Source organism: Salmo salar, chromosome ssa25 (assembly GCF_905237065.1).
Source record: "Salmo salar chromosome ssa25, Ssal_v3.1, whole genome shotgun sequence".
Lineage (NCBI taxonomy): Eukaryota > Metazoa > Chordata > Actinopteri > Salmoniformes > Salmonidae > Salmo > Salmo salar.
In genome coordinates, this window is record NC_059466.1 from 41,062,397 (window position 1) to 41,079,694 (window position 17,298).

General features: G+C 42.5%; 1 protein-coding gene across 19 annotated transcripts in view; it reads right to left on the reverse strand.

Annotated features, from left to right (window-relative positions):
- The window catches only part of LOC106586786 (peripheral plasma membrane protein CASK), a 231,170-nt gene that overhangs the window by 55,806 nt on the left and 158,066 nt on the right, over positions 1-17,298 (reverse strand). For 8 of the 19 annotated variants that reach the window (XM_014174421.2, XM_014174419.2, XM_014174428.2 and 5 more), the window contains 6 exons: positions 8,309-8,487; positions 8,070-8,192; positions 7,729-7,812; positions 7,522-7,621; positions 6,522-6,539; positions 3,052-3,173 (listed from right to left, as the gene is read on the reverse strand). In XM_014174421.2, the coding sequence (XP_014029896.1) occupies positions 3,052-3,173; positions 6,522-6,539; positions 7,522-7,621; positions 7,729-7,812; positions 8,070-8,192; positions 8,309-8,487 (626 nt within the window). The remainder of the gene's footprint in view (positions 1-3,051; positions 3,174-6,521; positions 6,540-7,521; positions 7,622-7,728; positions 7,813-8,069; positions 8,193-8,308; positions 8,488-17,298) is intronic. The other 11 variants (XM_014174420.2, XM_014174433.2, XM_014174430.2 and 8 more) reach the window with 3 other exon arrangements.

Here is a 17,298-nt window from a genome sequence, read left to right on the forward strand (position 1 = left end):
AGAGACAGAGAGAGAGAGTGAGGGGAGAGACAGACAGACAGACAGACAGACAGACAGACAGACAGACAGACAGACAGACAGACAGACAGACAGACAGACAGACAGACAGACAGACAGACAGACAGACAGACAGACAGACAGACAGACAGACAGACAGACAGACAGACGGACGGACAGACAGACAGACAGACAGACAGAGAGGGACAGACAGAGAGAGAGAGAGAGAGAGAGAGAGAGAGAGAGAGATAGAAACAGACACAGACAGAGAGAGTCAACTATCTACTGTATACACCACCTCTCTTTCTGTAATAACAACATGGCAATATGGTTATAAATCAACTTCAACTCAATGATGTTTGCACAATCTTTCTCCCACCTATAGCGTAATGGAATTGAGCCATTAATGTAGTCAGCTAGGACCTACAGACAGAAGGGAGTTAGCGTATTGGAATGGAGCCTTAAGTGTGTGAGAGCCAGAGGCATACAGAGACATGAGGCAGACAGAGGCATACAGAGGCAGAGTCAGACAAAGCCAGAAGCAGACAGAGGCAGACAGAGACAGAGGCAGACAGAGGCAGACAGAGGCAGAGGCAGACAAAGCCAGAAGCAGACAGAGGAAGACAGAGGCAGACAGACACAGAGGCAAACAGAGACAGAGGCAGACAGAGACATGAGGCAGACAGAGGCAGACAGAGACATGAGGCAGACAGAGGCAGACAGAGGCAGAGTCAGACAAAGCCAGAAGCAGACAGAGACAGAGGCAGACAGAGGCAGATAGAGGCAAACAGAGACAGAGGCAGACAGAGGCAGAGGCAGACAAAGCCAGAAGCAGACAGAGGAAGACAGAGGCAGACAGACACAGAGGCAGACAAAGTGGGGGGCAGACAGAGGCAGACAGAGGCAGACAGAGAGAGACAGAGGCGTATAGAGACAGAGGCAGACATAGGCAAGAGCACACAGAGCCAGAGGCAGAAAGAGGCAGGCAGAAACAGGGGCACACAGAGACAGAGGTAGACGTAGGCAGACAGAAACAGGGGGACACAGAGCAAGAGGCAGACAGAGGCATAGGCAGACAGAGGCATAGGCAGACAAAGACAGAGGCAGACAGAGGGAGACAGAGACAGAGGCAGACAGAGACAGACAGACAGAGGCAGACAGAGGCAGACAGAAATCTAATGACAGACAGAGTAGCATCTAATGACAGATAGAGTAGCATCTAATGACAGATAGAGTAGCATCTAATGACAGATAGAGTAGCATCTAATGACAGATAGAGTAGCATCTAATGACAGATAGAGTAGCATCTAATGACAGATAGAGTAGCATCTAATGACAGATAGAGTAGCATCTAATGACAGATAGAGAGGCATCTAATGACAGACAGAGTAGAATCTAATGACATATAGAGTAGCATCTAATGACAGATAGAGTAGCATCTAATGACAGATAGAGTAGCATCTAATGACAGATAGAGTAGCATCTAATGACAGATAGAGAGGCATCTAATGACAGATAGAGAGGCATCTAATGACAGATAGAGAGGCATCTAATGACAGATAGAGTAGCATCTAATGACAGATAGAGTAGCATCTAATGACAGATAGAGAGGCATCTAATGACAGATAGAGTAGCATCTAATGACAGATAGAGTAGCATCTAATGACAGATAGAGAGGCATCTAATGACAGATAGAGTAGCATCTAATGACAGATAGAGTAGCATCTAATGACAGATAGAGAGGCATCTAATGACAGATAGAGAGGCATCTAATGACAGATAGAGTAGCATCTAATGACAGATAGAGAGGCATCTAATGACAGATAGAGAGGCATCTAATGACAGATAGAGTAGCATCTAATGACAGATAGAGTGGCATCTAATGACAGATAGAGAGGCATCTAATGACAGATAGAGTAGAATCTAATGACAGATAGAGTAGCATCTAATGACAGATAGAGTAGCATCTAATGACAGATAGAGTAGCATCTAATGACAGATAGAGAGGCATCTAATGACAGATAGAGAGGCATCTAATGACAGATAGAGAGGCATCTAATGACAGATAGAGAGGCATCTAATGACAGATAGAGAGGCATCTAATGACAGATAGAGAGGCATCTAATGACAGATAGAGAGGCATCTAATGACAGATTGAGAGGCATCTAATGACAGATAGAGAGGCATCTAATGACAGATAGAGTAGAATCTAATGACATATAGAGTAGCATCTAATGACAGATAGAGAGGCATCTAATGACAGATAGAGTAGCATCTAATGACAGATAGAGAGGCATCTAATGACAGATAGAGTAGCATCTAATGACAGATAGAGAGGCATCTAATGACAGATAGAGAGGCATCTAATGACAGATAGAGAGGCATCTAATGACAGATAGAGTAGAATCTAATGACATATAGAGTAGCATCTAATGACAGATAGAGAGGCATCTAATGACAGATAGAGTAGCATCTAATGACAGATAGAGAGGCATCTAATGACAGATAGAGTAGCATCTAATGACAGATAGAGAGGCATCTAATGACAGATAGAGTAGAATCTAATGACAGATAGAGTAGCATCTAATGACAGATAGAGTAGCATCTAATGACAGATAGAGTAGCATCTAATGACAGATAGAGGCATCTAATGACAGATAGAGTAGCATCTAATGACAGATAGAGAGGCATCTAATGACAGATAGAGGCATCTAATGACAGATTGAGAGGCATCTAATGACAGATAGAGAGGCATCCAATGACAGATAGAGAGGCATCTAATGACAGATTGAGAGGCATCTAATGACAGATTGAGAGGCATCTAATGACAGATTGAGAGGCATCTAATGACAGAAACAACACTATTTTTAAAATTTTTTCTCTTTCGCAAGGGAAACTTTCTTTCTGACTTCAATTTTAGTGGCCTGAATAGTATTTCTGTCTTAGTATGTGTTTGTCTCATTCTGTGTGAGTTGTGTTGTGTTTGCAGTCCTCTCAAGTAACATGTGTATACTGTATGTGTGTGTGTGTGTGTGTGTGTGTGTATCTACTCACGTCTAGTAGTGTGTGTAGATGCTCGTCTTGAAAGACACTGTGTAGGAAGTCTATATCTTTCTCACTGCAGTCTGTCAACGCATGGATCTCCTCCAGGCTGTCCAGCACCTGAGACACAGCCCCTGTACAGACACACACACACACACACACACACACACACACACACACACACACACACACACGTCAGTTATGTATGCAACACAACAGTGGAACAAAAGAGAATACAATGAATATGAAACAGCTAAAGGGACAAATAATACAAATAATAATAAAACAACAAATGCACAAATCACAAAGCACACATACTGTAGGCAGGATCTCAGAGATGACTGTTAGAGACCTATCTCAGTTGACTGTTAGAGACCTATCTAAGAGGTGACTGCTAGAGACCTATCTCAGTTGACTGTTAGAGACCTATCTCAGTTGACTGTTAGAGACCTATCTCAGTTGACTGTTAGAGACCTATCTCAGTTGACTGTTAGAGAACTATCTCAGTTGACTGTTAGAGACCTATCTCAGTTGACTGTTAGAGACCTATCTCAGTTGACTGTTAGAGACCTATCTCAGTTGACTGTTAGAGACCTATCTCAGTTGACTGTTAGAGACCTATCTCAGTTGACTGTTAGAGACCTATCTCAGTTGACTGTTAGAGACCTATCTCAGTTGACTGTTAGAGACCTATCTCAGTTGACTGTTAAGAACTATCTAAGAGATGACTGTTAGAGAACTATCTCAGTTGACTGTTAGAGAACTATCTAAGAGATGACTGTTAGAGACCTATCTCAGTTGACTGCTAGAGAACTATCTAAGAGATGACTGTTAGAGAACTATCTCAGTTGACTGTTAGAGACCTATCTCAGTTGATTGTTAGAGAACTATCTCAGTTGACTGTTAGAGACCTATCTCAGTTGACTGTTAGAGAACTAGCTCAGTTGACTGTTAGAGACCTATCTCAGTTGACTGCTAGAGAACTATCTAAGAGATGACTGTTAGAGACCTATCTCAGTTGACTGTTAGAGACCTATCTCAGTTGACTGTTAGAGACCTATCTCAGTTGACTGTTAGAGACCTATCTCAGTTGACTGTTAGAGAACTATCTCAGTTGACTGCTGGAGACCTATCTCAGTTGACTGTTAGAGACCTATCTCAGTTGACTGCTAGAGAACTATTTAAGAGTTGACTGCTAGAGAACTATCTCAGAGTTGACTGCTAGATAACTAAGAGTTGACTGCTGGAGAACTATCTAAGAGATGACTGCTATATAACTAAGAGTTGACTGCTAGAGAACTATCTAAGAGTTGACTGCAAGAGAACTATCTAAGAGTTGACTGCTTGAGAACTATCTAAGAGTTGACTGCTAGAGAACTATCTCAGATTTGACTGCTAGAGAACTATCTAAGAGTTGACTGCTAGAGAACTATCTAAGAACTGACCGCTAGAGAACTATCTCAGATTTGACTGCTAGAGAACTATCTAAGAGTTGACTGCTAGATAACTAAGAGTTGACTGCTAGAGAACTATCTAAGAGTTGACTGCAAGAGAACTATCTAAGAACTATCTCAGAGTTGACTGCTAGAGAACTATCTAAGAGTTGACTGCTTGAGAACTATCTAAGAACTGACTGCTAGAGAACTATCTCAGAGTTGACTGCTAGAGAACTATCTAAGAACTGACTGCTAGAGCACTATCTCAGAGTTGACTGCTGGAGAACTATCTCAGATTTGACTGCTAGAGAACTATCTTAGAGTTGACTGCTAGATAACTAAGAGTTGACTGCTAGAGAACTATCTCAGATTTGACTGCTAGAGAACTATCTAAGAGTTGACTGCTAGATAACGAAGAGTTGACTGCTAGAGAACTATCTAAGAGTTGACTGCTAGAGAACTATCTAAGAGTTGACTGCTAGAGAACTATCTTAGAGTTGACTGCTAGAGAACTATCTAAGAGTTGACTGCTAGAGAACTATCTAAGAGTTGACTGCTAGAGAACTATCTAAGAGTTGACTGCTAGAGAACTATCTAAGAGTTGACTGCTAGAGAACTATCTAAGAGTTGACTGCTAGAGAACTATCTTAGAGTTGACTGCTAGAGAACTATCTTAGAGTTGACTGCTAGAGAACAATCCAAGAGTTGACTGCTAGAGAACTATCCAAGAGTTGACTGCTAGAGAACTATCTAAGAGTTGCCTGCAAGAGAACTATCTAAGAGTTGCCTGCTAAAGAACTATCTCAGAGTTGACTGCTAGAAAACTATCTAAGAGTTGACTGCTAGAGAACTATCTAAGAGTTGACTGCTGAAGAACTATCTAAGAGTTGACTGTTAGAGAACTAACTAAGAGTTGGCTGTTAGAGAACTATCCAAGAGTTGACTGCTAGAGAACTATCTAAGAGTTGACAGCTAGAGAACTATCTCAGAGTTGACTGCTAGAGAACTATTTCAGAGTTGACTGCTAGAGAACTATCTAAGAGTTGACTGCTAGAGAACTATCTAAGAACTGACTGCTAGAGAACTATCTAAGAGTTGACTGCTAGAGAACTATCTAAGAACTGACTGCTAGAGAACTATCTAAGAGTTGACTGCTAGAGAACTATCTCAGATTTGACTGCTAGAGAACTATCTTAGAGTTGACTGCTAGAGAACTATCTCAGATTTGACTGCTAGAGAACTATCTAAGAGTTGACTGTTAGATAACTAACTAAGAGTTGACTGTTAGAGAACTATCCAATAGTTGACTGCTAGAGAACTAAGAGTTGACTGCTAGAGAACTATCTAAGAGTTGACTGCTAGAGAACTATCTAAGAGTTGACTGCTAGAGAACTAGCAGAATTTGACTGCTAGAGAACTATCTAAGAGTTGACTGTTAGATAACTAACTAAGAGTTGACTGTTAGAGAACTATCCAAGAGTTGACTGCTAGAGAACTATCTCAGAGTTGACTGCTAGAGAACTATCTCAGAGTTGACTGTTAGAGAACTATCTAAGAGTTGACTGTTAGAGAACTATCTAAGAGTTGACTGTTAGAGAACTACCCAAGAGTTGACTGCTAGAGAACTATCTAAGAGTTGACAGCTAGAGAACTATCTCAGAGTTGACTGCTAGAGAACTATCTAAGAACTGACTGCTAGATAACTAAGAGTTGACTGCTAGAGAACTATCTAAGAGTTGACAGCTAGAGAACTATCTCAGAGTTGACTGCTAGAGAACTATCTCAGAGTTGACTGCTAGAGAACAATCTAAGAGTTGACTGCTAAATAACTAAGAGTTGACTGCTAGAGAACTAAGAGTTGACTGCTAGAGAACTATCTAAGTGTTGACTGCTAGAGAACTATCTAAGAGTTGACTGTTAGAGAACTATCTCAGAGTTGACTGCTAGAGAACTATCTCAGAGTTGACTGCTAGAGAACTAGGGACAACACAGACAGTTCGAGAACAGACACACAGAGGAGTATATACCTAGAGGAGGGATACCTACGTTCTGCTACTAGTAGTCCTATCACCATGGCAGCATTAACACACAAAAATGGTAAATAAGAACTGGAGTCGTGGCTGAAACATTCTCTGAAATCATTCCCTGAAAACATTCCCTGAAAACATTTACTGAAACATTCTATGAAAACATTCCCTGAAAACATTCCCTGAAAACATTCTCTGAAAACATTCCCTGAAACATTCCCTGAAAACATTCTCTGAAACATTCTCTGAAAACATTCCCTGAAACATTCCCTGAAAAATTCCCTGAAAACATTCCCTGAAAACATTCTCTGAAAACATTCCCTGAAAACATTCCCTGAAAACATTCCCTGAAACATTCTCTGAAAACATTCCCTGAAAACATTCACTGAAAACATTCCCTGAAAACATTCCCTGAAACATTTCCTGAGTTAACTGTGCAGACCACCCAAAGGTTTCTGAGATGCTGAATTGACTAAAATAACACCAGTACTGTGTGAGAGGTTAGACTCCACTCCTGATGTAACGCACCTTATTTAAATGATCAACCAATCATGTTCTTCAGTCTAGAGACAATGATTTATAGATTTTTTAAAATCAGGTGTATTACTGATGGGCTGGAACAAAAGTCTGCAGGCCCAGTACAGTAGCTCTCCAGGACTGAAGGTTGAGAAACCTGTGTAAGAGTTAGGTCACTAGACAAAAATAAAATCAAACTTAATTGTCACATGCCCTCGAATACAACAGGTGTAGACCTTACAGTGGAATGCTTACTTACAACAATGCAGTTTTAAGAAAAATACAAAAAAAAGAAAATAAATAAAAGTAACAAATAATTAAATAGCAGCAGTAAAATAACAATAGAGAGGCTATATACAGGGGGTACCGGTACAGAGTCAATGTGTGGGGGCACCGGTTAGTTGAGGTCATTTAGGTAATTGTTGTGTGTAGGTGTGTATTTGTTTATGTATGTGTATGTGTGTCAGTGTGTGTGTGTCAGTGTGTGTGTGTGTTCCTTCTACCTGAGGATGTGGGGTCTTCAGAGAAGTCAGGCATCTCCTCTGGTGGGTCTCCATAAAAGGAGTTAAACTTGTGACTGGAGACTGCTGCCAGTACTGCTCCCTGAGACAGACACAGACAGTTAGATAAACCATCCTCCATTTTAGCACCAAACGTTCCTAAAAAATAACACTCATATTGTCATTCCAACTAGAATTTGGGGAGCTTACCTTGAGCTTTCTCCTGGCATTGAACTTCCTCAGCTGTTCCACCGTCTCTAGCAGGTGGATCTTATAGGCATAACGGTCTCTCTCCTGATCAACACACACACACACACACACTCTCTCACTTTACTAGCCTTTCACTAGCCCAAGTCATTATGTGTGTGTGTTTTGTGTGTGTCTACCTTGATCCAGGGGTGGTTGAAGAAAGTGTGTTTTTGTGTGTGTGTGTGTGTGTGTGTGTGTGTGTATATGTATATATATATATGTGTGTATATGTATATATGTGTGTGTGTATATATATATATATGTGTGTGTGTATATATATATATATATGTGTGTGTATGTACCTTGAGCCAGGGGTGGTTGAGTGCCTCGTAGACAGTGATTCTCTCTGCAGGGTCCAGCATGAGCATCCGTCTCACCAGGTCCTTAGCACTCTCTGAGATATGTCCCCAATGCCTGGGGTTCAGCTGGACACACACACACACACACACACACACACACACACACACTTTCAGGATAAGGCTACTAATACCATACTGTAGGTACACTGAGCAGAGTTATTGGCGTTTTGTAAATCAACTACTACCTTGTATTTTCCCCTGCAGATGGTTTCAAACAGGCGTTCCTTGGTACCGTAGAATGGCAGGCAGCCAGACAGCAGGATGAACAGGATGACTCCACAGCCCCACACATCTACAGGCTTACCATACGGTTCCCTCTTCACCACCTCTGGGGCCATGAAATGGGGCGTGCCTACACGACCTGGGAGGGGAGAGAGAGAAATACAATATGTATGTATGTATGCATGCATGTTTGTTGGTCTGTACGTATTTTTATTTTATTTATTTAACCTTTATTTAACTAGGCAAGTCAGTTAAGAACAAATTCTTATTTACAACGACAGCCTTCCCCGGGCAAACCCTAACCCGGACGACGCTGGGCTAATTGTGCGCCGCCCTATGGGACTCTCAATCACGGCCGGTTGGGATACATACCGGAATCGAACCAGGGTCTGTAGTGACCCCTCTAGCACTGAGATACAGTGCCTTAGACAGCTGGCCACTCAGGAGATACATACATGTATGTATGTAAGTATGTATGTATGTACTGTACCAGTCAAAAATGTGGTTACACCTACTCATTCAAGGGTTTTTCTTAATTTTCTTAATATGTCTACATTGTTGAATAATAGTGAAGACAAATAAAAATGTATTTTATTTTGAGATGCTTCAAAGTAGCCACCCTTTGCCTTGATGACAGCTTTGCACACTCTTGGCATTCTCTCAACCAGCTTAATGAGGTAGTCACCTGGAATGCATTTCAATTAACAGGTGTGCTTTGTTAAAAGTTAATTTGTGGAATTTCTTTCCTTGTTAATGCGTTTGAGCCAATCAGTTGTGTTGTGACAAGGTATGGGTGGTATACAGAAGATAGCCCTATTTGGTAAAATACCAAGTCCATATTATGGCAAGAACAGCTCAAATAAACAAAGAGAAACAACAGTCCATTATTACTTTAAGACATGAAGGTCAGTCAAAAGTGCAGTCGCAAAAACCATCAAGCGCTACGAGGAAACTGGCTCTCATGAGGACCGCCACAGGAAAGGAAGACCCAGATTTACCTCTGCTGCAGAGGATAAATTCATTAGTTACCAGCCTCAGAAATTACAGCCCAAATAAATGCTTCACAGAGTTCAAGTAACAGACACATCTCAACATCAACTGTTCAGAGGAGACTACGTGAATCAGGCCTTCATTGTCGAATTGTTGCAAAGAAACCCACTACACACTACTAAAGGACACAAAAAGAAGAAGAGACTTGCTTGCACCAAGAAACACGAGCAATGGACATTAGAGCGGTGGAAATCTGTCCTTTGGACTGATGAATCCAAATTTGAGATTTTTGGTTCCAACCGCCATGTCTTTGTGAGACACAGAGTAGGTGAACGGGTGATCTCCGCACGTGTGGTTCTCACTGTGAAGCATGGAGGAAGAGGTGTGATGATGTGGGGGTGCTTTGCTGGTGACACTGTCAGTGATTTATTTAGAATACAAGGCACACTTAATCAGCATGGCTACCACAGTATTCTGTAGCGATATGCCATCCCATCTGGTTTGCGCTTAGTGGGACTATCATTTGTTTTTCAACAGGACAATGACTCACCACACCTCCAGGCAGTGTAAGGGCTATTTGACCAAGAAGGAGAGTGATGGAGTGCTGCATCAGATGACCTGGCCTCCACAATCACCCGACCTCAACCCAATTGAGATGGTTTGGGATGAGTTGGACCGCAGAGTGAAGGAAAAGCAGCCAACAAGTGCTCAGCATATGTGGGAACTCCTTCAAGACTGTTGGAAAAGCATTCCAGGTGGAGCTAGTTGAGAGAATGCCAAGAGTGTGAAAAGCTGTCATAAAGGCAAAGGTGGCTATTTGAAGAATCTCAAATATACATTTTGATTTGTTAACCTGTTAGGGCTAGGGGGCAGTATTGACACGGCTGGATAAAAAACGTACCCGATTTAATCTGGTTACTACTCCTGCCCAGTAACTAGAATATGCATATAATTATTGGCTTTGGATAGAAAACACCCTAAAGTTTCTAAAACTGTTTGAATGGTGTCTGTGAGTATAACAGAACTCCTATGGCAGGCCAAAACCTGAGAAGATTTCAAGCAGGAAGTGGCCTGTCTGAGCAGTAGTGTTTCATCTTGGCTCTTTTTATTGAAGACTCAGGATCTGTGCAATAACGTGACACTTCCTACGTCTTCCATAGGGTCTCAGAGCCCGGGAAAAAGTTGAACGATATCGAGGCAGGCTCTGGCTGAAACACTTTATCACTTTTGGCAAGTGGCCACTCAGAGTACTATGGGCTTAGGCGTGTGCCCGCTTCGACCGAATGCTTTCTTTTCCTTTGTCTGTTTATCTAAACGCAGATTCCCGGTCGGAATATTATCGCTTTTTTATGAGAAAAATTGCATAAAAATGGATTTTAAACAGCGGTTGACATGCTTCGAAGTACGGTAATGGAATATTTAGAATTCTTTTGTCACGAATTGCGCCATGCTCGTCACCCTTATTTACCCTTTAGGATAGTGTCTAGAACGCACGAACAAAACGCCGCTGTTTGGATATAACGATGGATTATTTTGGACCAAACCAACATTTGTTATTGAAGTAGAAGTCCTGGGAGTGCATTCTGACGAAGACAACAAAGGTAATAACATTTTTCTTATATTAAATCTGACTTTGATGAGTGCTAAACCTGCTGGGTGTCTAAATAGCTAGCCCTGTGATGCCGGGCTATCTACTGAGAATATTGCAAAATGTGCTTTCACCGAAAAGCTATTTTAAAATTGGACATATCGAGTGCATAGAGGAGTTCTGTATCTATAATTCTTAAAATAATTGTTATGCTTTTTGTGAACGTTTATCGTGAGTAATTTAGTAAATTCACCGGCAGTGTTCGGTGGGAATGCTAGTCACATGCTAGTCACATGCTAATGTAAAAAGCTGGTTTTTGATATAAATATGAACTTGATTGAACAAAACATGCATGTATTGTATAACATAATGTCCTAGGGTTGTCATCTGATGAAGATCATCAAAGGTTAGTGCTACATTTAGCTGTGGTTTGGGTTTATGTGACATTATATGCTATCTTGAAAAATGGGTGTCTGATTATTTCTGGCTCGGTACTCTGCTGACATAATCTAATGTTTTGCTTTCGTTGTAAAGCCTTTTTGAAACCGGACAGTGTGGTTAGATTAACGAGAGTCTTATCTTTAAAATGGTGTAAAATAGTCATATTTTTGAAAAATTGAAGAAATATCATATCTAAGGTATTTGAATAACGCGCCACAGGATTCAACTGGCTGTTGAGTAGGTGGGACGCAGCCCATAGAGGTTAAATACTTTATTTGGTTACTTATGATTCCATATGTGTTATTTCATAGTTTTGATGTCTTCACTACTATTCTACAATTTAGAAAATAGTAAAAATGAAGATCTCTGAAAATCTCTGAATGAGTGGGTGTTCTAACATTTTTGACAGGTCGTATGTTGTTATGTACTGTATGTATGTATGTATGTATGTATGTATGTATGTATGTATGTATGTATGTATGTATGTATGTATGTATGTATGTATGTATGTATGTATGTATGTATGTATGAATGAATGAATGAATGAATAAATGAATGTTTGTTGTTATGTACTGTACTGTACTGTACTGTCTGTCTGTCTGTCTGTCTGTCTGTCTGTCTGTCTGTCTGTCTGTCTGTCTGTCTGTCTGTCTGTCTGTATGTATGTATGTATGTATGTTGGTATGTACTGTGTATGTATGTATGTATGTATGTATGTATGTATGTATGTATGTATGTATGTATGTATGTATGTATGTATGTATGTATGTTGTTATGTACTGTATGTATGTATGTATGTATGTATGTATGTATGTATGTATGTATGTATGTATGTATGAATGAATGAATGAATGAATGAATGAATGTTTGTTGTTATGTACTGTACTGTACTGTATGTATGTCTGTACTGTATGTATGTATGTATGTATGTATGTATGTATGTATGTATGTATGTATGTATGTATGTTGGTATGTACTGTGTATGTATGTATGTATGTATGTATGTATGTATGTATGTATGTATGTATGTATGTATGTATGTACTGTGTATGTCTGTACTGTGTATGTATGTATGTATGTATGTATGTATGTATGTATGTATGTATGTATGTATGTATGTATGTATGTTGTTATGTACTGTATGTATGTATGTATGTATGTATGTATGTATGTATGTATGTATGTATGTATGTATGTATGTATGTATGTATGTATGTATGTTGTTATGTACTGTATGTATGTATGTATGTATGTATGTATGTATGTATGTATGTATGTATGTATGTATGTATGTATGTATGTATGTATGTTGTTATGTACTGTATGTATGTATGTATGTATGTATGTATGTATGTATGTATGTATGTATGTATGTATGTATGTATGTATGTATGTATGTATGTATGTACTGTCACGTGTGCTCCCTCTCCGGCGTCTAGGTCACCAGGCTGCTTGTTATGGCGCACACCTGTCACCATCCTTACGCTCACCTGGACTAATTCACTTCCCTGATTACCTTCCCTATATATGTCACTCCTTTTGGTTCCTTCCCCAGGCGTCATTGTTTCCTTTTCTGTGTCATGTCTGTACGCTGTTCATGGTTTCTTGTTTTGTATTATGTTACGTTTATTTATTAAAGCACTCAGTCCCTGAATTTGCTTCCCAACTCTCAGCGCACATCGTTCCATGTACTGTATGTATGGCTGTCTGTTGTTATGTACTGTATGTATTTTTGTATTCATTTGTAATGTTTTATTGTCACACACCGGATAGGTGCATAATTCCTCACAATCAAATGCCGACCGCATTATCTACCAAGAGAATTCTCTTCGATCATAATCACAGTCGTGTATATTCCCCCCCAAGCAGACACATCGACGGCCCTCAAAGAACTTAATTTGACTCTATGTAAACTGGAAACCACATATCCTGAGGCTGAATTTATTGTAGTTGGGGATTTTAACAAGGCTAATCTGAAAACAAGGCTCCCTAAATTTTATCAGCATATCGATTGCGCAACCCGGGCTGGCAAAACCCTGGATCATTGTTATTCTAACATCCGCGACGCATATAAGGCCCTCCCCCGCCCTCCTTTCGGAAAAGCTGACCACGACTCCATTTTGTTGCTCCCAGCCTATAGACAGAAACTAAAACAGGAAGCACCCGTGCTCAGGTCTGTTCAACGCTGGTCCGACCAATCGGATTCCACGCTTCAAGATTGCTTCGATCACGTGGACTGGGATATGTTCCGCATAGCGTCGAACAACAACATTGATGAATACGCTGATTAGGTGAGCGAGTTTATTAGCAAGTGCATCGGTGTACCCACAGCGTCTATTAAAACATTCCCCAACCAGAAACCGTGGATTGATGGCAGCATTTGCGCAAAACTAAAAGCGTGAACCACTGCTTTTAATCAGGGCAAGGTGACTGGAAACATAACCGAATACAAACAGTCTAGCTATTCCCTCCGCAAGGCAATCAAACAAGCTAAGCGTCAGTATAGAGACAAAGTAGAGTCACAATTCAACGGCTCAGACACGAGAGGTATGTGTCAGGGTCTACAGTCAATCACGGACTACAAAAGAAAAACCAGCCCCGTCGCAGACCACGATGTCTTGCACCCAGACAATCTAAACAGCTTCTTTGCTCGCTTTGAGGACAATACAGTGCCACTGACACGGCCCGCTACCAAAACCTGCGGGCTCTCCTTCACTGCAGCAAACGTGAGTAAAACATTTAAACGTGTTAACCCTCGCAAGGCTGCCGGCCCAGACGGCATCCCCGGCCGCGTCCTCAGAGCATGCGCAGACCAGCTGGCTGGTGTGTTTACGGACATATTTAATCCATTTTATCCCAGTCTGCTGTTCCCACATGCTTCAAGAGGGCCACCATTGTTCCTGTTCCCAAGAAAGCCAAGGTAACTGAGCTAAATGACTACCGCCCCGTAGCACTCACTTCCGTCATCATGAAGTGCTTTGAGAGACTAGTCAAGGACCATATCACCTCCACCCTACCAGACACCCTAGACCCACTCCAATTTGCTTAACACCCCAATAGGTCCACAGACGACGCAATCGCAATCACACTGCACACTGCCCTATCCCATCTGGACAAGAGGAATACCTATGTAAGAATGCTGTTCATCGACAACAGCTCAGAATTTAACACCATAGCACCCTCCAAACTCATCATTAAGCTCGAGACACCGGATCTCGACTCCGCCCTGTGCAACTGGGTCCTGGACTTCCCGACGGGCCGCCCCCAGGTGGTGAGGGTAGGATCCTCAACACTGGGGCCCCACAAGGGTGCGTTCTCAGCCCTCTCCTGTACTTCCTGTTCACCCATGACTGTGTGGCCATGCACGCCTCCAACTCAATCATCAAGTTTGCAGACGACACAACAGTGGTAGGCTTGATTACCAACAACGACGAGACGGCCTACAGGGAGGAGGTGAGGGCCCTCGGAGTGTGGTGTCAGGAAAATAACCTCACATTCAATGTAAAAAAAACAAAGGAGATGATCGTGGACTTCAGGAAACAGCACATTCAGGAAACAGCACATCCACATCGACGGGACAGTAGTGGAGAGGGTGGAAAGTTTTAAGTTCCTCGGCGTACACATCACGGACAAAATGAAATTGTCCACCCACACAGACAGCGTGGTGAAGAACGCGCAGCAGCACCTCTTCAACCTCAGGAGGCTGAAGAAATTCGGCTTGTCACCAAAAACACTCACAAACTTTTACAGATGCACAATCAAGAGCATCCTGTCGGGCTGTATCACTGCCTGGTACGGCAACTGCTCCGCCCACAACCGTAAGGCTCTCCAGAGGGTAGTGAGGTCTGCACAACGCATCACCGGGGAAGAACTACCTGCCCTCCAGGACACCTACTCCCCCTGATGTCACAGGAAGGCCAAAAAGATCATCAAGGACAACAACCACCCGAGCCACTGCCTGTTCACCCCGCTACCATCCAGAAGGCGAGGTCAGTAAAGGTGCATCAAAGCGGGGACCGAGAGACTGAAAAACAGTTTCTATCTCAAGGCCATCAGACTGTTAAACAGCCATCACTAACATTGAGTTGCTGCTGCCAACTTACTGACTCAACTCTAGCCACTTTAATAATGAAAAAATGTATGTAATAAATGTATCACTAGCCACTTTAAACAATGCCACTTTATATAATGTTTACATACCCTACATTACTCATTTCATATGTATATACTGTACTCTATACCATCTACTGCATCTTGCCTATGCCGTTCGGCCATCACTCGTTCATATATTGTTATGTACATATTCTTATTCATTCCATTACACTTCTGTGTATAAGGTAGTTGTTGTGAAATTGTTAGGTTAGATTACTTGTTAGATATTACTGCATGGTCGGAACTAGAAGCACAAGCATTTCGCTACTCTCACATTAACATCTGCTAACCATGTGTATGTGACAAATACAATTTGATTTGATTTGATTTTGAAATGTATTGTTTTACAGGGTCAGCCATAGTGGTACGGCACCTCTGGAGCAAATTAGGGTTACGTGCTTTGCTCAAGAACACATCGGGTATTCAAACCAGCGACCTTTCAGTTACTGGCTCAACACTCTCAAATTCAAGTTAAAACACATAGGGAACTGTTTCAGATGAACAACAGAGTCGTGGTTAGTAAGAGGAAGTTGGATTATTGGGTCACCTAGTCAAACCATTGTCTGAAGAAAGCTTATATATGTCAATGATATGAGTAATGCATTATTGTAACGCCCTGGCCATAGAGAGGGTTTTTTGTTCTTTATTTTGGTTAGGCCAGGGTGTTACATTGGGTGGGCGTTCTATGTTCCTTTTTCTATGTTTTTGTATTTCTTTGTTTTGGGCCGTGTGTGGCTCCCAATCAGGCACAGCTGAAGCTCGTTGTTGCTGATTGGGAGTCACACATAAGGAGCATGTTTTTCCTTTGGGTTTTGTGGGTAATTGTTTCTGTTTAGTGTTTGCACCTGACAGGACTGTTTGGCTGTCGGTTTCTTGTCTAACGTGTTCTTTCTTTAATAAATTCCTGAAGATGAACACATCCTCCGCTGCACCTTGGTCTCATTTGAACGACGGCCGTTACAGAATTACCCACCAACAACGGACCAAGCAGCGAAGGAAGGAGCAGCACAAGGAGAGGCACCAGGAGAAAAGCTATCTGGAGTCGTGGACTTGGGAGGAAATCCTGGACGGGAAAGGACCATGGGCTCAAGCTGGGGACTTAATACTACCCGCAGTGGGAGATCGAGGCGGCGAGAGCTGAGAGGCGCTGGTATGAGGAAAGGTAGCGCAACGGACACGGGAGGTAGCCCCCAAAATGTTTTTGGGGGGTGCACACGGGGAGATTGGCGGTGTCAGGCGGTAGACCTGAGCCAACTCCCCGTGCTTACCGGAAGCAGCGTGGTACTGGTAAGATGCCGTGTTATGCTGTGGAGCGCACAGTGTCCCCAGTGCGCGTTCAAAGCCCGGTACGCTACATACCAGCCCCCCGCAAGTGCCATGCGAGTGCAGGCATCGAGCCAGGGCGGATGGTGCCAGCTCAGCGCGTCTGGTCTCCAGTGCGCCTCCTCGGTCCAGGTTATCCTGCGCCGGCGTTGCGCACTGTGTCTCCAGAGCGCTGGGAGGGTCCAGTTCGCCCAATGCCTGCTCTCCGCCCGTGCCGGGCCAAAGTGGGCATTCAGCCTGGAGTGTGGGTAAAGAGTGTCCGTACCAGAACTCCAGTGCTCCCCCACAGCCCGGTTTATCCTGTGCCTCCTCCTTGGACCAGGCCTCCAGTGGGTCTCCCCATCCTGGTCAGTCCTGTGCCTGCTCCACGGACTAGGTCTCCAGTGGGTCTCCCCATCCTGGTCAGTCCTGTTCCTGCTCCACGGACCAGGTCTCCAGTGGGTCTCCCCATCCTGG